Here is a 22,266-nt window from a genome sequence, read left to right as displayed (position 1 = left end):
GTTTTGCCCAGCCATGGGGTAAAAAGAACAGCCTCCGCCAGCACCTCAGCCCCTTCTTCAGGCTGCCCAATACCAGCTTTGCAACCACACTGCCTTCAAATACCATCTCTGAACTGCCTGTCCACCCTTGGCTTTAATGCCCTTGAGAATATCATCTGCAAATGAACACCTGCACGTTTATAACTAAGCATCATCCAATATCTCATCCAACTGGTTTTTATGGCTATAGAATCTCCCATGGGGCCAGTATTTAATTTCACTTTCACCTGCAACATGGCTAAGGTAAAGCCCAATGATCTCCCCTAACATACCAGAAAAGAGAGAAACTGAGTCTCAGTGAAGAAAGGGAAAGAAGTGGGAGCCAGGGCTCCCACACTCCAGGGATTGTCTTCTTACATGAAATATATCATTAATAGCACCGGTCATTTAACACCCTCTTCCATGATCAGAAGCTTGTACTATAAATGGCTAGAACAGAGGTCAAATAAGAGTGTACTGGAAGAGATGCTCTGTTTTGCTCAACCTTAGAAAAATGAGCATTCAGGAAATCCAGCACACCTTCATCGCTCTTGCTCATAGCCATTCCTGGAGCCAAGAGCTAAAAAACAATGTTCCCTGTGCCAAACCCAGACCTGCCTCCTTGAGGCTCCCCTTGCAGGCAGGCTGCTCACAGCTGGTATCTAACAGACCCCCAAAACTTCACAGAAATCCCACAACTGGCTTGCCTGGCCACAAGTTCTACACAGACCTGCTCTTCAAATCTGTGAGTGTCAAGTGTCTGTTCTGTAAGAGGCCCCTGGGGCCCTCGGCATGGATACCTCATGGAGAAGTCAAAAAGATAAGGCAATTATGTAAAAGTGAAGAAACAGCCAGAAGATAAAGACAAATGCTTGGCAGAGATGGGAGGAGAGACCTAAGATGATGTGAGCAAATGGCAAGACCTGGCAATGGATGGTCATTTACTGTAAGTGCTCAGACCAACCAGAGAACAGACTGCCTTAGGCTGGGGTAGTTTGGAGGGTTTGTGGAAAGCCCCCAATTTGACCTTAGTCTTTAAAGACAGAACACAAAGAGTTAAGATTATTCTCAGTGGATGTAACACGGTTCAGGAAAACTCAAGGTACTTCAGAAGACAGGCGGGGATCCTATCTCACAACACACTGACAGTCTTGTCAGTGCTCTGGCTACACATCAACTTCCAGCTGGCTGACTCGAGGGCACTTCACCTCCTGTGTCAGGAAGCCCAGAGTTCTAGTAAGTTCCAGTGTTGTTTCAGCCAGAAGCATGCAACTATACAGAAAGGGTTTTGTTGAAATCAGTCTTGTCAGGAAGTTGAAGCAGAGGGTGTGGACGGTCCTAAAAGGCAACTGACCATCAAAAGCCACTGTCTCTCAGGAAGCACCACTCCATAGCCGATTAGGCAGCACAACCCCATATGTTTCACCCTTGAAACAAACCTGACAGGGCACCTCATTAGCAACCTTCAGCAATAGAGAAATTCAAGAGCCTGTTCACTAACACACACGCACACACACACACACACACACACACACACACACACACACACACGCACGCACACATGCATGCACAATAAGGAGCCTAATTAGAAAGGTGTCATTCTAGCCCCAGCTGTGGAGGGCTGTGTTTATTAAAACAACACTTGCTAAGATGCCTCCAACATGACACAGGGAAGAACGAGAGCAAGCTGACTAGCCATCATGGTTCTCCCCGATGGCCCAGAAGAGACAACATACACCAGGATCCAGGCCTGGAGAACCAGAAACCTGAGACAGTCTGAATACACACAGTGAGCTGGTTTGGTCAGGACAAGACCAAAAACTCTCACACTCAGTGTGAGGTAGCTCCCTCACTCCCTCATCAATAGTTATCTCTAAAATGACTTAGATAAGTTTTCCAGTTATAACGCAGCTCTGAAGTGAGTCTATTGTTACGGCACCTGATTTAAACGTTTACAGAGCACCTTCTGTGTGTTATACGTGTTCTAGGCAAAGTCGATGCAGCACCGGGTAAGGTAAGGGCTGCTCTCCTAAAAGCCTATGCAAGCAGACTTCTGAAGTGCAGGAAGGGATACAAGAGGGGGCTAAGGAAAAGCCTAGAAGGCAAGAATCCACCTGGGAGACAATATCCACACAGGAGGACCTGGACAGAAGCCTGGAATGTTCAGTAACAAGGCGGCAGCTGGGTGGATGGCAACAGCAAGTGCTCACAGGAACCCCAGTGAGGCAGGGTACACAGGGCCAGGTTCTCCAGTCCTACAGAAATCTGAGTCATTCTGCATATACACAGTGAGACCAGAGATTCTCACACCCAGTGTGCGGTAGTTCCCTCATCAACAATCCTAAGATGACTTAGATACCTTTGCCAGCAAGGCAGCTTGTCAAAAGCGTCAGAATGTGACACTTTGGAGGACTTAACCTGGCCACTATTATGAGACAGAAGACTCCATTATCCAGGCAGGGACCACAGGGTGGAGCGGTGAGAACAGGAAGGCAAGAAGCTTAAGGATGCAAGTTAGACGTGAAGTCAGGTCCATGGGAATTATTTTAGATGTGAAGAAGGAATCAAGGGTGACACCCAGCTCGGAGTGCAACTTTATTGTGACACTTGCTAGGGCAGCAAAGGCTGGAGAAGAAATGAAAATAGCCACAAACAAGCTTCTTCTGCACATTCATTGTGAGGGGGACTCTTAAAAATGTTCACTCTACCTCCCAAAGGAATCAGGCTCAGCATTAAGGTTGAGTCACGTGACAGATATCCAGAGAGCAGATACGCCAATTAGTTCTGGGTCAATTGTCAGAATTGTTTCTAGGAGAGACTAGTTGTGGAATCCAGAGCAGAGTCCCTGTTTTCCAAGATGGGCAGGTATTTCAAACCACCAAGGGCTCAAACGTCTCTCATCACCGTCCCCTTTTCCTCTCATTGCTTCTCTCCACAACGCCCCCTTCAGGTGCGGCATCTCAACTGTCACTCAATGGTCCTCAAGCATGGGACCTCTTGGTTCTTGGATCTTTAAACTATGTTAGTGACCCAGAACCAGAATACTCTAGGTTTTCAGATAGACAAAATCAACAGAACACACAAGTACACGAAGGGAGAATGGGGCACAAGATACGGTAGCTCATGCCTTTAACCACAGCATTTGGGAAGCAGAAGCAAGCAGACTGTCCCAAGCTAGCCTGGAATAAAGAATGAGACCTGTCTCAAAAATAAGAAATAAAATAAATAAAAGGGAAATTACAGAAATTAGCTCAAACGATTATGGAGATAATATGTTAATAAACTGAAAAATAATAACCAGTGATAAGGAACTAACTCCTGTAGACACAAGCTTGTAAGGCTCCAGAAAATACATACATACACACACACACACACACACACACACACACACACACACACACACACTAGCACAAGTATGCAGGTGATGGGACCTCCCACCTCCATTTTCCTCTAATCCCCAGTAAGATCCGACATCATTTGCTAGAACCTTAGCCCACGGGCTGAGCTTCAGTCCATCCAGCGGAAAGAGCTCCCAACAGAGCAAGCTCCTGTAGCTTCTCTACTCCCTTCAGAGCTCATGCAAACAAGAAAAAGAATGTAAGTAGAAAGAAAGCAAGCAACCAAAAAGGTATACATGGGGGCATTACTTTTAAACAGACACTGGACTTTTCAGAAAGGGGAATTCAGAAGCCACCCATTGAATTATTTCAGGGGCACCTCCCCATGTGCCAGGATTTGGGTGGAATGGTAATATCCATACCCTTAGTTGCTGACACACACACACATGAAGTGGAAAGTTCCTTTGTTGTCTTCCTCCCTGTGCTCAGTTACCTGGTGCTGCCACAGGAACAGGGTCTGACCTTAGATGTCGGGCTCTGTCCCTGGAAGAACACACCTATGCCAGGGCTCTGGACCAAGTGACAGAGTGGCAGGAGGCTCATGCTGGGACTAGACCTAGTCAATTTTCAGAACACCAAGGGGAACAGAAATCTGAAGTAAGACAAGCCAGGTCCTAAGTAAACTTCGTTCTTCCTGGGTCAACCGTGAGCATCTGTATGGTCAAGGGGGTCCAGGAAGGACCAGCCCCACCAGTGCAGAACTCACACTCCCTCTAAATTTGTACACTCCTCTATCACAAATACATCTATCTCATATCCCTCTCTCTAGTCCCCTCTTACACTTATCCCATCTTTATCTACATCTAAACTCACAACCTACACGTGGTGTCACCACTGAATGGATAACAGGTGAGCTATTCCTGTTTCTTTCTAGAGCCAAGTACTAAGTAACTTCCAACATGCAACATGAGACACATCACATTTAATGAGGTATACTAAACCAGCAAAGGCTTTATAATTCCCATTCTGAAAACCACGTTCAAAACCTTATTCTCTAAGAAATGGTCTTAGATGTTTTCTGTTGCCGTGATAAAACACCATGACTGAAAGTAATTTGGGGATGGAAGGGTTTGTCTCAGCTTACAGTCCTGAGGTCATACGCTCCTACACTGAGGGAAGCCTGGGCAGGAGTGGAAGCAGAGGTCATAGAGTAGTGTTACTTGTTGGCTTGGTTCTCCCATGGCTTGATAGTCTGTTTTCTTATAAAAGTCAGGACCACCCACCCAAGGGTGGTCAATTATTAACCCCACATCAATCATTAACAATAAAAGGCATTTTTTTTCTCAATTGGGCACCCTCTTCCTAGGTATGTTCAGGTTTGTGTCAAAGTTGACAAAACAAACCATAAATCAGTTCTAAGAGGACTCTCAAGAACTTTACTGTTTTTCTAACACTCGTTTAAAATTGCTCTTTTTCTTAATTTGATGTTTATTCCCCAAAAGAAATTCGTTCTAGCCACTTTTCTGGTAGGAAAAAAGTTTCAAGGGTCAAATTCCTATTCAAGGGCACCTCTGCTGCATCTTTGCTTACACCACAACCTGCTTAGTATAAGACGAGAAGACACCCTCACTTACACATACATCAGCTATTCTGTCCCCAGAGTGACCAGGCTCTGAGTGACCACATGCTCCCACACTTAGCTAAATCTGATGCACCACGGCAAAAGCAAGATGGCCCCATACGGCAGTACAGTGGCATTTCAACGTTAAGCCCTGTCTGTTACGCTGTGGCAGGGTTTTTTTCCTCCACAGCTCAGGTGGGTCTGGAACTCAAAGCCCTCCTGTGGCAGCCTCCTGCCTGCCATCATACCCAGGAAGATTCTCCCTGCCTCTCCCTGAACATCTGTGTCCAGTGTGATATCCACCCACCTCCCTGCTCGGAGCCTCTGCCTTCAGTGAGCTTCACTTACTGCTGTTCCTTAAAACGTGTCGCTAAGAATAACAACATACTATGGGGGCTGTTGCAGGAGGGCTGGGGAATCAAAGACAGCTGAAGCTGGGTAGACTGACCTGAAAAGAAATCAGTTAAGAAAACAAAAAAGTGGAAATTAGATCTTACTGGGCTGCTCAGTGGTGGGTTCAAATCTAAAAATATCGATAATGTAGCAAGAGCCATAGAGCACCAAAATTCTCCTTGGAAATCTCCAGTTCCAACCAATCACAGCAAGATGTCTTCCTTTCAAGAGGCTTTGTTTAGGCTGCAGGGAAATGACCTCTGCCCTCCAGTCCCTCTCCCCCGTAGCATATCCTCATTATCCACACCCCCCCATTCAACTAGAGTCACTGATCTGCTGTGGTAGGATTGTGGGTTCCTATGTTGTTTTGGAGGGCAGGGGCTGCCAATGTTCATCTAGCTGCATTTCTGGAATCTAAATGCATTGTGAGCCAAACTTACCCAAGCTATATCACTGTTACTTGGTCCTCTTCAAAGGACGTCTGTTGGGGGGAGGGCCCCCTTCAAGTTCACCTTCTCTTCTATACCTGTCTCCCTATTGAAGCCAACACTCTTGACAAAAGCCTCCAGTGGCCAAGAGTCCACACAAGGAACTTTGTAGCACTTCCACACTACAGTCTCAACTCCTGCAAAACTCTGTCTAGATAATAAAATGGAGGCCATAAAGAGGTTAATGTGATAGCAATCCTTCCCCAGAGCATAAAAATCAATAGCACTATCTGCCTCTAAAGTCTGCAACAATTTAAGCAACTACTTTTTTTTTTAACCTAGAAGACAAGTGTGCACTCCTGAACACCATTTATCATCCCAGGTGGATTTTTTTTCTTTCTTTTTTTTTTCTTTTTCTTTTTTTTTTTTTTTTTTTTTTTAAGAATCATTGGCAGACGTTTCTTGCCTGTGTATTTCTGGTTATACCTGAAGGTATCTGGGTCATGTTGCACCAGGACCCCACTTTGCCATCAAGGATGAAAAGCACTGTTTTATAAGGAAGGTGGTGAAGGGGCTTTGAAAGGGCTTAGATACATGTGCTCAAATAATGCCAAACATTAACCTAGTGACATGAGCCAGTCAGCCTTATTTTATGGGAACAAAGCCACCTTGCCCACCTACCCCAAATGACACTGAGTCAAGTCAACTCTGTCCTTTATAGCTCAAGCTAAGACCAGCTAAGAAGACAAAAGGCACATTCCCAAACATCAGAGGCAGAGTCCCTGAGCAGACCCGGGCAAATAGAGTCTCTCATACTTTGAATATATGTTTATGTTCCAGAGGAATCATTTCTAAGCCTGTGTAAGCTCTCACGGTGTACAAACATTTTTACACTTGGATTTTATATGTGCTCATCATTATAATCTTTCTTAAAAAGCATGGTAGTTTGTGAAAATTATTTGGTGTCAATATCTAATGTTCACAGTCAGTCTTAAGGAACAGCCCAAAACTTCAGCTCTGTGCCATTCATCCCATTCAATCAAGCTGTCATCTTCCAAGAGTCTCGCTCCCCTGAGGAGGCCTTCAGGCCCAGGCTAGTGAAGGAGCAGCTTGCCGGGCTAAAGTGGGCTCCACTCCAGTGAACTCTTTTGAAACAGCTTTGAAGACCGAAACAAGCAATCTTGTTCACACCACCCACTTAACTGTGGCTCCTGACAGAGAGCCCATTCTTCTAAACATTTGGAGGAGCAGAGAAGTACCAAAGCCCAGAGGGTCAGGAGACTATCGGGCCACAAAGGGCGGCAGAAAGAGACCTAAAGAGTAACATGACAGTGACTCTTTCCTTCCAAGGATGCGCCATCCCACCCTGGTCATCTCTGGAAGTAATATGGAAAAAAAGCCTCCTTCACACACTACTACTAGATAGCATTTATGACACTGTCACATTGGGAACAGGTCTTATCTTTCACACCCCTGTACTACACTTGGCAATAAGCAGAATCTCATGGGTAGGTCTAACACAAAACACAGCCCAGCCCATCAAAGCCAATTAAGAGAGCTCAGCTGTGGCAATAAGGCTGTGACTTACTGTGAGCTGAAGGTGTCATCTCTGCTTCACATTCTCTGAAGTATGTCCCCAAGTGCACAGCCCAAACGGAGATGGAGTAAAACTCCCACCCATCAAATCAGATATTACCTCAGAACGCACAGTGGTAAACACCATCAAAACTTCCCTGGCTTCACGCTAAAAGCTACCTCTGTTCCAACCACTGTGGTTTTGTTTGTTTTGTTTACCATAACTCATAAAACTATATCCCCTCAACACATCTACCTTACACAGTAAATTAACAGGAAAATGGCAGATGCATAAATGTAGCCCTGCAGGGAATAACCAGTGAGAATCACAGAACGCATTAGGTGAGGTTTTAAATTCCAGCACTGAGCCAAGTGTGTGCTTTTATTGCACGAGATAAAGCAAGTGGCACTCAGTCAGGCCATTTCACATGAAGGATACTAGTGTTCCAGGCATCTGGGTGTTACTTACAGCCGCAGACACTTCGCTATTCTCTGGCCAGCATTTAGACAGTCTCCGATTCCTGAGAGGGTTCACACTGCAACCTGAGCACAATTCAGATAGATGCCCTCAGCACTCGTCTCAGTAAATGAGGGTGCACATGGCTGAGTGTAGTGCAACCCCAGCAGCCTGGTGAGCGGGGTTTGGTTACACACTGCCAGTCACGTTTCAGGGATGTAAGCACAGTGGATGATCCCTGGAGTGTTTATTAAGGACGGGTTTCAGGAGGTTAAGGAATGTGAATTAAGGGAGGAAGAAGCTGAGGGACAACCAGAGAACACGGTGATAAAGAAAGACCCTTTAGAAGAGAAAATGGACAAATCCAAAGATTTGGACTTGCATGTAGTGACAAGTGTGTGTGTGTGTGTGTGTGTGTGTGTGTGTGTGTGTGTGTGTGTTTGAAGCAGCATTATTTCTGTGTAGAGACAACAGGTCATAGCTCCTCTTCTAGACACAGAAGCATCCACTGGCATCTGGAGGAGACAGATGACAGGAGAAACCAGGTTGGCAACTAAGGCAGAAGGAAGTGAGTTCCATAAATAAGCATGTAGCCCTTTAATATTTCCATCCAGGGCCAATCCTCCAGAACCTATTCTGCTTTTCATATACTTTCTGGTATGCCCAAAGAGGAAGACATCTGTGCTTCTCAATAGAGGAACATAAATTTTCCCATTTTCCCATCATAGTCTCATCTTGAGAAGCTCCTTGGGCCAAAAAGGGCTGGGAGGGCAAGCCACCTGGACCAGAGGTAGGACCTCCTCAAAAGTAGCCAGTCAAGAAGGTGCTCTCGGCTGAGCAAAGGCTCCAGAGTACAGCACAAGGCCTTGGGTTCAATCTTGAGAACCAGAGGAGGAGTGTTGGTCCTCCATGACGGTCACAACAGGGATCAGTTCCAATCCCAAACTGGAACTAGAGATTCAGAAAGGGTACTCAATCCATGGCCAAAGCAAGCAGATAGGACAAGAAACCAAAGAGTATCGCATCCCATCTTCGGCACTAACACAGAAAGAAATGTACCCTTGCCTGCTGGCATGATAATCAGGTATTATCCTGAAACCCAGAGCCATGGCATACTGAGAAGTTTCCTGGGTCACCAGAACTGGCTATTAGGCCAGTTTCTAAGAACCCCCATCGATCTCGATGCTTTAAGCTTCCTAAGAATAGAGCCCTATGCCTTGAAGTGCCCTTATATCCCAAATAGCTAAGTGCTAAGAGGAACCGTGTTCAGTTGGTTCTCTGTTGATCAGATAGAACTTAGAGAAAAAAGGGATTTACCCCTGGTTACAGTTTATCTTGTAGGAGAGTCAGGGCAGACATTTGAAGCAGAAACATGGATGAACACTGTCTGCTAGTTGACCTGTGCTTAGGTAGCTTTCTTATACAGCCCAGGACTGTGTTGGGTGGCACTAACCACAGTGGTTCCTACATCAGTTAACAACTAAGACAATCTCCTACAGATACACCCACAGGCCATTTGGATCTCAGAAACCCCTCAATTTAGACTCCCATCTCAGATGACTAATGGCTACAGCAAGTTGACAATTAAATTTAATCAGGACAGACGGTCATGTCAACGTGAGTAGCTCTTCTCAGTAGAAAGGAGCCTCACCTCATTGCATACTGCAGGTCTGAGGTGACCTGCGGGCCTCAAAGCCAGGACCTCAAAAGGCCTATGTGTTCTGTATGTCTGAAAGGAGGCAAGCACAGTGTAAACCCCAGCTTCTCCATGATGCTGGTGCTTTTCAAGGCTAGAACATGCAACTGAAGACTGGCAACCAAGCACATAGTGGATAAACATCCAATACTCCCATCCTGGCCTTCAGACTGACCCTATACTTAAGTCTTTCCCGGGGGTCCCCTATGACCATCTGAAAACAGATATTTACATTATGGTAACAGTAAAAAAGCTTTACAGTAATGAAGTAGCAATAAAAATAATTTTATGGTTGGAGGGGTCACTGGGACATGAGAAACTGTATTAAAGAGTCACAGCATTAGGAAGGTTGAGAACCACTACCTTAAACTGTGGCTTTTCCAAAAATGTGACCATCTCCTAAAGATACGCCATCACCACCGAGGAAAGTTTACCTGTTATTTTATCCCAACAAACCTCTGAAGGTTGTGCAGATTTTTATTCATGTCTCACGGTTCATTGAAACCTAGAGGTTAAGTTTCAGATCACTGGGCAGCTGAGGAAACAGATTCAGACCCTAGTCTAGAGCAGTTATAGGTCTAACCTAACCTACTTCTGTCTGTGCTCTTCCCTCCACCCCTGAATACTTTTGACAATTGTAATAAAGTACACAAAACAAATATTTAGCATCACCATTTTTAGGTGTAAAATTCAGTGGCATTTATGTGGTCTCTAACTAATACCCTCTTCCTTCTCACTCACCTTTATAAAACCCATTAGACTCCTCCCCTCCCAGTGACTGACCACAGTCCCTCCTCTCCATGACTATGACTATCCTAGATGCCTTATGTTTTAGGTCAAATCATGTGATATTTATCTTTTTACAAATGGCTTATTCTACTTTACAAAAGGCAGAATCTATTGGATTTTAAGGCTGAAAAATATCTTGTAAGTCTGTTTGTTCTCATAAATGACACCTGAGTGATCTCCTTGTGACCAGTGTGACTAATGCTGTTCTGTAGCCTCCTTTCTTGTTTTACTATTCCTCCTGGTTACTACCTAACACCCTGCCCGGCATAGCAGGACATTCCTTCATCTTTCCAAAGACCATCTTAGGCTCCTGGGTAAAAAGTCTTTCCATTTCATTTTTAAATTGTGAGATACTCATTAATACTATTATGCTTGCCAAAACAAATGTAGATAATTACATGAATCTGCCTTAAGCTACTTGTATTTATATATGCATTTGAGTGGACCACATGTCAGTATAACCATGAAATTCTGTGAGCTTCTAAATCTAAAGAGGTCAAAACTGCTATGTTTAGATGACTGTTCCCAACAGCCTCGCGCCATGATTATTGGACACTGAGAATATTCAAATGAGCAGTGACACCAGAATCGCAGCTAGCAAGAAGATACACAAAACTAGCACTCATGGTCAACAAGACGGCTCAGTGGGCAAAGCACTTTCTGAAGAAGCTCGACTCATACCTAAATTCTTTCCCTGGAACACCTCCCCTCAAAAAAAAAAAAAAAGATGCAAAAAAAAAAAAACCTCCAGAGTTGCCCCCTGACTCCCACACAAGTGCTTCCCCACACTGCACAAATACACAACAATAGTACATTTAAGGAAATAACCTCTAGAGTCAGACATCACCTGTGATGCCAGTCCTCAGTTCTCCAGTAAATCTCTACCCTGTCTAGTCTATTTTTAAATAACTTTCAACTAATTCTAGAAAGTCTACCAATCAAGCATGGTGGGTCTGCTAAAGAACGTGAAGACTGCATCACCAGCTGGGAAGCCAGTTTCAGAGCCAGGATAGACAACCTGCATCTTTTACTTCTGCCCTCAGTAGCCATCCTTAGAGAGATGATTGATTCTAGATTTAATCTAGCATACTGGCCATAAAAATCACATTTTAAAAGCAATGCCATTATATTGGTGCATGAGGCTTGTTTCAGTCAAACATGAACACACAGGGTGAATGGACGTTATAGCAAAGAAACATTAGACTCAGGCTGATCAGACATTCATTTCCCTCATTTTACAAACAAACATTGGCTGTCACGAGGGGTAGAGGCAAACTGAGAAGGAGATGAAATCTGATCAGATGAGATCAAGCAGTTTATCTCCATGACTGTACTAATGCTTCCTTAATACTAATTTCACACAACAAAAAAACTCAAGGTTAAAGATCACTCTGGAGAGACAACTCATCCTGTTTCTCACAGTGGCTTTTATGTTCACTCAACCCTACACTGTATTTGCAAGATGGTGTGAATCTTTGGATAGATACCTACCTGAGGGGCATTCTCTTCCCAGGAGACTGAAAACTATCCCATTGCTAATCCGTCTTTCCTGATTTACCGCCACTGCTTCTGAAGACCTGCTCTGCACAGTCTAACAGGAGGTAATGGAGAGTCATTCTCCCCTACTTTCTTCATGCAAAATCTATAGTCTTAATGAGATGCTTAATGAGACTGAGTTCACAGGGTCTAAAAGACTGAGCTTTAACATGGGATGACCTACAAAGAAAGAAAGATACCCACAACCTAAACTATATGAGCCATTACAAGTCAAAAACCAAGCCTGTTTTATAAAATCTTCCCACCCACCAATGCTGCTTTCCCTGCTATTTCAATTTCCATCTTATGCTAACCCTTGGAGGTTTTTAATACACACACACACACACACACACACACACACACACACACACACACACACACATACATAAAAAGCACCATTATCTACTACCTTACTTTTCTGTCACTCTGACAAAACACCATGACCAAGACAAATTATGAAGAAAGCATTTAGTTGGGGATCACAGATGCAGAGGGTAGCAGAATCCATGACCATCACGGCAGGAGACATTACCAGCAGGCAAGCAGGCAGGCAACAGAGCAGCAGACCAAAGTTTGTATCTGATCCTCAGGTGTGAGTCAGAGAGCAGAGAATAGCATGAGCTTTTGAAAACTCAGTGACACACAATCCTTCAACAACACCTCCTCATCCTTCCCAAACAATTCCACCAACTGGGGACCTACTATTCAAATAAGCCTACAAGGACCATTTCTCATTCAAACCACCACATCTGTAAGGACTTCCCACTTTATAGTCTTAGGCAAATGACAGAGAAAACAGGCTTTTTGATGGTACCTAAGTCAATGCCTGGCCCAAGCATAGCAGAAGATAATGTTAGGTTAAAGGTGGTTGGTTCCTTGTCAAAAAGAGTTATATCCTAGAATAGGAATGGGGAGCTTTTGAGAAGAAAATAAGCTAAGCTAATAATATTTGTATGTGCCCACTTTGCCGATGCCAAACATCGAAGATCATTAACATACGATTCAATGTTAAGTCTTCAGTGAGAGCAGTTTTCCCAGTATACATATTTGACCATTAACTGCATGCACAGCAGACAAATTACCTGTGTTCTCAAAGCTTTGAAACCTATGTTCAGCTCAGGGCATCGGTCTGCAGGAACAGAACTTGTGTATATTTCTGTTTCTGAGGTTATAACTTAATTACAACATGTCTCCCTTTCTATCTACTCCCCCACCCCAAAATCTTCCTCACTCTTTAAAATAATGGCCCCCTTTCCCACCATTATCATATATTCTTAAGTGTAACCTGCTCAGTCCATATAATGTGCTTGTATGTTTTTAGGGCTGTGGGACCCCATCAACCAGTTGGCACGTCCACCCCTGGGAAGGCCACCTCTTCCACTCAGCTTTACTCGGTTGCCTGCCGTGCTGTGTGTAGGGCTGGGGCCTGTGGTCTTTCCCCATCCACTTTGGCAAGTCCAAAGGTGCCATCCTTGCTGAGCTCATGTTTGAGCACACATGCTGGTGAGAGTTTATGGATGTAGCTTCTGACATTGCTTTGATATACAATCTCACTGCAAACTCCCTGATCCTCTGGCCCTTACAATCTATTTTCTCCCTCTTTGGTATCCCCTGAGCCTCCATTGGATATCTACATCTCTGCATTTTGATTGTTTGTAGTTTTCTGCCACAAAGAGAATTCTCCTTAATGAGGGGTGGAGTGCCTTTATATTCAAGTAACCAATGGCCCAAACACACTGGTGAGATTGTAAACTGCCCACAGCACCTCCCTCCTTTCTGCTCACATGCCCTCTCCAGCCCCAAACTCTCTGGTCTCTCTTCCCCTCGCGTCCTCGTAGTTTGTCCACATGCCTATCCTTCAATGATATTTCTCATTTTATTTCAAAATTCACAAAACAATGTTTGTTCTTCTCTGAAGCACCTTCAACAAGGCTGAGCATCATGGGAAGTGAGGTAATGCATTGTATGTTGCAGCACCTGGCTAGCTGTGTCTACACGGAGGTTATGACTGGGCAGGTGGGGAAAAGGAAGATAAGCCAGAGTGCAGTGATAGTGTGTACAAAGGTAAATATAGTACAATTTACCATTTCAAATATTTTCCCCTCTCACCCTACCCAGTGATACCCAAAAAGATTTCCCCACCTTTTCATGGAATCTGGTCTCTTCCTAGGGAACCTGAACGTCTTAGTATCCAAGTTATAGTCGAGACTTTGAATCTCATGCATAAGGCTCTCGAGGTATCCTTCCCCCAGTTATGATTTCATGCCACAGCACATTTGAGAGCTCCAATGACAAAAACTACCAAAGACAATTACTTTTCAGCAATGACGACAAAAGTTAAAGAATCTATGTCCCATCGCTTCTCGGCCTTTTGGCTAAGATCAAGTGAAGAATCTATGTCCCAAGTAGGATTGCTCAAAGAGGTATTAAGCTGAGTGCAGTAGTGTTTGCCTATAGTCCACGAGTTCGAGGCTAGCCTGAAAAACATATCAAGACCCCAATGCAAGAAGGGGTGAAACGAGGGCAGTGAACTTTGAGAGAATTGAGCAGTTAGCCTCATGAACCTAGTGCTGAGATGGACACATTGACCATTCTCAACGGTAACAATTTAGCCAATTACCAAAAGTGCCCAATTCACACTAGAGTCTAGGCAATTTGAACACTGCTTCTGAGTCTACGTTAAAATGCTCAATTAGAGGATGTTTCTGAAGTGTTTTAACAAAATCTTTTGGCATGCTAATGCGATATCAGGGAATACTCAGGAGCCTGGTATACACCTGGGAAGTTCTCTCCTCATGCACTTAAGGAGTCTTTGTCTGAAATGATTGACTTACACCTTCCACAAAGAGTGCATGCTTACATTAAACATCTGCTGGCCAACAGACAGGCAGCAGGGCACACTTTCAAACCATGTCTGCCTCCACGTTGCCATATTCCCTGCCAAGGTGACAATGGACTAAACCTCTGAAGCTGCAAGTCAACCCCAAGTAAATTTCATGGTCATGTTATCTCTTCACAATAGAAAACCAAGAAGTTGGCCCCAGGAGTGGGATATTACTGTGACAGACCTGACCACGCTGCTTGCTGGCAAAATGTAGATTCTGGGACTTTGAACCATTAAGCTGGGCAGGGGTGCTGTAAGAGCAATACAGATTATGATGGACCAGCTCAAGAGGTTTCAAAGGACAAGAGTTATTAATAAACTGAGGGGTTTGAAATTAACGGTAATTGCAGAAAAGATTTCAAGAAAGCCAAGTATGGACTCTACCTTGTGGTTATACATCTGCATAAGAACAGCCACTAACAATGAAAGGGGGATAAAGAGAAATACAAAATGTACAGTTTGGGGAGAAGAGGAGCACCAGAAAGTGTAATTGCAGCTAAGTCCAGTGTTTAAGGAGATAAAACAAAAATTTAAGAGAAGTCCGATAAAGGGAGTGGTGACCTCAGGGCAGGACCACATCCACGTAAGCCTCCAATTGTGAAAAGAACTTTTTTAAGCTTAAGCTAAGAAGAAAATAGAATACAGAAAGCTGATGAAAGTATATTTGAACAGGGGGTCATGTTCCAGTCCCAGCAAGCAGAACTTGGTAGCTTCAGACATGTGGTTCTGGCTTCAGAGCCCAGGATACAGGAAAGGAATTACAGAACTTCCCCCCCCCCCATGACTAAAATAAGCCACTGAGACCAGGTGTGTGGCAGAGGGGTCCCAACATGGTGGTCCCTGGAGGCCATTACATGAAACTGTGGAGGTAAAGCCTGCATTGCTTTCAAGACCCCAAGATTTTGGAGGTACCAGAGCCATGGGATACCTGCTGAGGAAAAAGTCTCAGAGTGGAACCAGGAGAGAAGTGTGTGGCAGTCACAAAGCTGAAATGAGTTAGAGATCTGAAGAGCCCTTTGACATCAGACATGGAGATGCCGAGTCTGGAGTGTGCCCTGCTGATTTTCAGTCTTGCTTTGGCCCAGCATTTCCTCACTGTTCCCCTTCCTTTGGGAATGGTGGTGTACATCCTATGCTATTAAATGTTGGAAATACATGTTCTGCTTTTCAACGTTGATGTTACAGGGCTTATAGTTAAAAGATTACCTTGAGTCTCAGAAGAGATTTCTAACTTTGGACTTTTAAACAGCGTTGAGACTGTTGTTAACTAAATGCATTTTGTATATGACTGCCAGCCCATGGACAACCAGGGGGTAGAATGTGGTGGTTTGAATAAGAAGTCCTCCATAGGCTTCTAGATTTGAATGCTTAGTCATCAGGGAATAGCACTATTAGATGTGTCCTTGTTGGGATAGGTGTGGCCTTACTAGCGTAACTGTGTCAGTAGGGGTGGGCTTTGAGACTTTAAAGGTCCATGTCAGGCCCGGTGTGTCTCCTTCCTGGATTTGGATGTAGAACTCTCGGCTACTTCTCCAGCATCATGTCTGTCTGCTACTCAACAGGATTTTACTCATGCTTATATATATATAAGCATTTCCTTGGAGCTTGCTTATGGTTTTAGAGGTTTAGTCCATTATTAACTTGGTGGGAAGCATGGCATTGTGCAGGCTGACTGTGTGCTGGAGAAGCCCTACATCTTGATCCGAAGGAAGTAGCAGGAAGAGACTTGAATTCCACACTGGGCAGAACTTGAGCATTGGAGACCTCAAAGCCTTCCCCCCCCCCCCATCCAGTGACACACTTCGTCCAACAAGACCACGCCTACTCAAACAAGGCTACACCTTCTAATAATGCTGTTCTCTGCAGACTAGGCATTCAAACACATGAGTCTATTGGGAGGCGGGCAAACCTACTCAAACCATCATACCAGCCTGAAACCCATTTACCTGAGGCACAGGGAAGTGAAAACTAAAAACCACTTATACAGATCACAGGAATTCTGTTTTTAAAAGGAGTGGCATTCCTATCTGAACTCTCAGTAAAGGCTCCAGGCTCAAAGCTGACACAAGGTGTGTCACAATCGGGCAAACTCTCAGCAGCACTCAGAATGCCACAGGTAGAGCCTAGGTGTTGTTTAGCAGTAGAGCACTTGCTTAGCATAGGCAAGGCCCTGAAGAGAAATGAAAGCATATGTGTACACTGAGTTTTCATTAGACTGCAGAGATGCTACCTGACATTTAAAAGCCAAGCACAAAAGGATTATCCAAGAGCCCTGCCCTAACTGTGCTGGTCTCCCAGGTACTCTGCCGACTTATCAATCAAGTAGCAAACCTAAAATGTCAATATTTAAAATAACTAAAAAGCAGTAACAGTGTTTACATTTTGTATCCAGAATAATCCTCTGGAGGTTACATTAGTCAGCCTGGGGGAAAGAGGCTATGTCTAGTTTAAGACCAGGCTGCCCTCAGAAACCACGCTATCCTCCCCCCACATGTATGGGCTTCCTTCCAGGTCCTGTACACATCAAGCCCACATTGTCTTTCCTTGTGGTTGGAAAACAAATCACTAACATACATGTATAGAGAGCTGTTTCGACAACAGAGCCCATTGTCCACTCCAGCTTTCTCTAAGGAGTCAATGAAGATGACTCACCTTGATGTCACTCTGAAAGCGTCTAGCACTGAATTTCTTTTCCCATCCTCGGTACAAAGAAAGCAATTCCTCCAAGGTAAGGGGCTAGGTATTCTAAAAGTAGGGAGTGTCTTTGGTACTGAGAAGTACCCTTCACCAGTGAGAAAAATAACATTCCCCAGACACACACCACATAGCATAGGAGCCTAAAGCTGAAGAGAGACAAAGAGTTCGGGGAGAAGTCTGAGTAACCAGAAATAACATTGATATACTAAGTTACCACCAGAACTGTTTAATGCCTACAAGCTATGTAGTGTGTGTATGTGGGATGGTTTATACTCCAGTAACATCGCCCAGCTAAGGCAATAGGTATGATCAGTAAAGAGTTGCAAAATTTCCATTCCAAACATTTAAAAATGCTGTTGGCATGATGGATAATTATTTCCGTCATACATAATACATTAAAGTGTGAGTCAGTCCAGTGTTTGACACATTAGGAAAGCCCACTAGTGGGTTACAAGTAAAAGGGAGTGTTGACTATTGCGACAATGCAATGAAACGAACAAACCATATCAGAGAAACAGTGTCTGAGCCACAAGCACTGGCTCTGTCGTTTATGGCTCATACTCAGAATCCCACCTGGCACGCAGGGTTACCATGGTTAGAAAGCAGTCTGACTGCTTCTCAGACATTAGTGTAAGTGCATTTAACTGCCAGAAAGAACAACGGCAGTCCAACATACAAACCTGGAAGCTACCCAGGTGGAGCGGTGCACGCCTTGAATCCCAGCACTCAGGAGGCAAAGGCAGGCCTGGTCTACATATTGAGCGGCCGGACATCCAGGGTACATAGTGGGACCTGATCTCCAAAACAAAAAGAACCCTTGGAGTCCAGCGCACACGCACGCGCGCGCACACGCATGCACAAAAAGAAAGGAAAGAAAGAAACAGAAAAAAAAGAAGATAACACCACAAAGGAAAACAATACAAAAAAGCTCCCTAAGATTCAATAATTTAATATTACTGAGAACCAGAAACCCACCAACAGCAGACTTTGTTCGTTTTGCTTTAATTATACCGAACTCTCACACCAATGATAACTAGTTTCAGGATCTGTGGTTTCTGTCCATAGATGGATAACTCATAAGTGCACTTGAAACACTTCAAGTTTCAAGTTCAGGCTCCCTACTGACTCACCATCCCTACTAGCATGCAATAGAAAAATCAATGTGTTCCCCAACAAGTGATCTACTTGAAAATTCAGTATAAATGTTTTGTCTTTTGAAACTGGATCTCCAAAAACTCAGTGTATCCAGTAATTCATTAACTTCATGACGCAGCAGTTAAATCCTGTCTGCTCAGGGACTTCAGGACGTGCTGTGTGAGCCCGCGAAGCAACTGCTCATCTTTGTTTTCTCTGTTGCTCCGCTGGCTCGCTGTCACGGAACACAACTCCATCTCAGAACACTCCATCCAGCGCAGGTTGTTTTTCCCTGCGTCACTGGTTTCCAGCCTCCACACCAGGAGCCTCTAAGCTCCAGAGCAGCAAGTCGGAACTCCCAAGGCTCCTCCCACAAGCTCCCCTGGGTAGGCGAGGTGGGGTGCATTTCCCAAGCCAGTTTTACTACAGAGTTCCAGCCCTGGCTCGCACCTTCTCCGCCCCTCTCAACCAACGAGACTGGTGCTGCTTCTGGGGTCCTTGGTGGATCCAAAGGCCATGCCAGGGCTTGCTCCCAACCAGGTGCCATTCTCCTTCATAGCTACTAGAGGAGCATTAGCCTTTGCTGACCTGGACCAGGTCCGAAAAGAGAATTAAAATTTTCGAACTGAGATGGGCGGTAAGCCCACGGAGCTGAAGGGCTCCCCCCCTGTGCTGGACACTAGGTGGCAATCGCCAGGTGAGGATGCGGAAGTGCCTCTTCCTACCCCGCCCAGACCTGTCCACCAGGCCGGTGGAACAGGAATTGCAAACTCGCCTACAGGACTTGCGTACACACAAGTACACACATCCTTCTGCACAGGGGCGTGCAGGCAGGCAAGACTGTCAAACAGGTTCCAGCCACCAGAAAAGAGGAACAAGAAAACCAGACATCGGAATATACGAAGCTTTTTTTAAAGGAAAAAGGGGGCAGGTGACTAAAGGCCCTGCAGTGTTCACCTTGTCCCAGACCAGGTAGAAACCAGAAGGGCTAGAGCTGCAGAGCCAACGCCTGAGAAGCTGCTTTAACTACGACACCTGCTGTGTAACCCAGGTGCAGACACTCCTGCTGCACCTGGTTCCAATCCTGACCAACCCCCTACCCTCCAACACACCCCACACACACCCCACACACCCCACACACCCCACACACCCCACACCACACACCCCCCACACACCACACCCCCACACCACACACACCCCCACACCACACACCCCCCACACCCCACACACCCCACACACCACACACACACCCCCACACCACACACACACACCCCACACCACACACACACACCCCACACCACACACACACCCCACACCACACACAACCCCCACACCACACACAACCCCCACACCACACACAACCCCCACACCACACACAACCCCCACACCACACACAACCCCCACACCACACACAACCCCCACACCACACACACACCCCACACCACACACACACCCCACACCACACACACACCCCACACCACACCCCCCCACACCACACACACCCCCACCACACAACCCCACACCACACCCCACACCCCCTACCACACACCCCACACCAAGACACTCCAGCCCTGGTCAATAATTACTCCAACCTTCCCCTATCTAAATACCTGATAACCTAAGGGCTCATTGTGGGCAAATTAAGTATGGGCTGAAGAGATGGTTCCACAGTCAGGAGCGATAGCAACATTCCGCTTGTACCCCGGTTATATTCTCAGCACCCACAAGGATGCTTGTGGCCACCTGTAACTCCAATTTCAGGGGCTCTAACGCCCTCTTTTGGCCTCCCAGGTGCACTTACAGACATGCAGGTATACACGTAACTAAAAAGAATTGTCTATGTGTATACATATACAATTTTTAAAAGACTACTTCCTTGCGATCACTAAAAATGACATCTCTCTACCCACTGCCCTCACACCTCTTCAGGCTCTGTGCCCCTCCCACCCCAGGGGCTCCTCGTCTCTCTCCTTTCCCAAGTTTAGGGTCCCTCTGGTTGTCTCACGCTGGAAGAAAAGCAAACAAGGGTCGCTCGCACTGCAGAGAACCTGGAACAGGTTCCAAGCAAGAGAAAACGGGGTCGCACGTCAGGTGCCTCGTTGGAGGCTGGTATCCAAACCCCGGCTCCCAGCGGGCTAAGAAGACGCCCCTTTGGACCCAGGCTCTCAGCGGGAGATCCAGACCAGGAGAGGACAGGGAAGGAAGGGCAAACCGTGGGACAGTGCTGCGCCGCTGTCAGGGGGACTCAGATGCGGCGCGCTCCCGGAACACCCAAACTTTCTCTACCACCCAACTTAGGGGTGCCGGGGACCGGGGCCACAGAGACCCTGGCAGGGGCATCCAGTGCCGGCGGGGAAGTTGGCCCGGAGCGCGCCGCGCCGCACCTGTGCCCCGGGGCTGCGCCGGGCCCGCACTCACCCGGCTGTAGAGCTCGCTGTACGACATGACCCCGCGGGCCGGGCCGGAGCCCCGGGCGCCTCGCGGGACGCTGGGTCCGGGCTGAGCGCCGAGGCCCGGCTCCTCGCTCCCCGCGCGATCTCAGTGCACGGCTGGCGCAGTCTTCTCGGAGCGGTCCCAGTTCCTGCGCGCTCCTTTCTCGGGTGGACCGACCCGCTGGCGCCGACGCCCGCTCGCACCGGCCCGGGCGACCTTTACTCCCTGGGCGGCGGCAGCGTTGGTGCGGCGACCAGGAGTGGCGGGAGGGCGGGGAGAAGGCGCAGCCGCTCTCCCGGCTCAGGTACGGGGAGGTGACGCGGCCGGCCGGCGAGAGTGGGACGCCCCGCGCCTGCCCGCGGGCGGTCGCCGCCGCCTTTAAGCCCTCCGCGCCCCCGCCGCCACCCGGGACCTGGGGCGGGGGGCGGGGCCGGCGAGGAGCGGCGCCCCGGGAGCCGGAGCGCTCCGCCCCCTGCTGGCAGCGGCGGGGAACGCCGCACAGGTGCGGGCCCGGTGTCGCACCTGCCGCACCGCGTCGCCAGAACACCTGGGCAGAGGTGGGCAAAAGTGCAATGGTGACTTTAAAGGGGGAAAGAAAGTAACTAAAGAATTAGGGAGAAAGCTGTCTGCGTCCGGAAGGGCCTGCCTATGCTTTCTCTCTCGATTTTATACGTTTCTATTGAACGGGTCCCCCCCCCCCCCATTAATATAACCTAGTTTGTGGCTGGGCCGTGTTGGCGCACGCCTTCAATTCCATATGCAGGCAGAAGGGAAAAGAATTTGCCAGAAGTAGGTGAGAAAGCAGAGGTAAAGGAACCATAGCAACTGACCCTGAGTGTGGCTTTCAGCCAGAAGTTACTTACACCAGAGGGGACAGGGTTGGGGGTGGCGTTGATCTGGAATCCTCTCCCCAGAAGGTGACATCCACATGAATTCTACGGATTAATTAGTGAGAGACGGGGGCTTGCTTTTTAAAATCTTTTGAAATTCCAAAAACAAAATCAAGAACAAAAAGAAGAAAGAAAAAAAAAAAAAAAAAAAAAAAAAAAAAAAAAAAAAAAACTTCTTTCAGAAGGACAGATTCAGTTGACCAAAGCCCAGGGAGCTGCCATTGTCTGTGAGATGAAAAGACACAGGAGCAGCAAGGACAGACAGAAATGGCTCTTACATTCTTCCCTCAGTAAGATCTTCCTGCAGGGCTCAGAGCACTGCTCAGCAGAGGGTACCAACCTAGCATTTGTAAAGACTAGGATTGGATCCCCGGGCA

The 22,266-nt window shown here is 46.5% G+C and overlaps 1 protein-coding gene across 2 annotated transcripts in view; it reads right to left on the bottom strand.

Annotated features, from left to right (window-relative positions):
- Positions 1-21,393, bottom strand: part of MYO5B (myosin VB) — a 288,648-nt gene extending 267,255 nt beyond the window's left edge. For both annotated transcript variants that reach the window (XM_080920007.1, XM_080920008.1), the window contains exon 1: positions 20,985-21,393. In XM_080920007.1, the coding sequence (XP_080776133.1) occupies positions 20,985-21,011 (27 nt within the window). In that variant the 5' untranslated portion in view covers positions 21,012-21,393. The remainder of the gene's footprint in view (positions 1-20,984) is intronic.
- Between the last annotated feature and the right edge of the window lie 873 nt (positions 21,394-22,266).

Source organism: Micromys minutus (genome assembly GCF_963924665.1).
Source record: "Micromys minutus genome assembly, chromosome: 8".
NCBI classification, from domain to species: Eukaryota; Metazoa; Chordata; class Mammalia; order Rodentia; family Muridae; genus Micromys; species Micromys minutus.
Note: the sequence above shows the minus strand (reverse complement) of the source record. Positions and strands in the feature narration are given on the sequence as shown.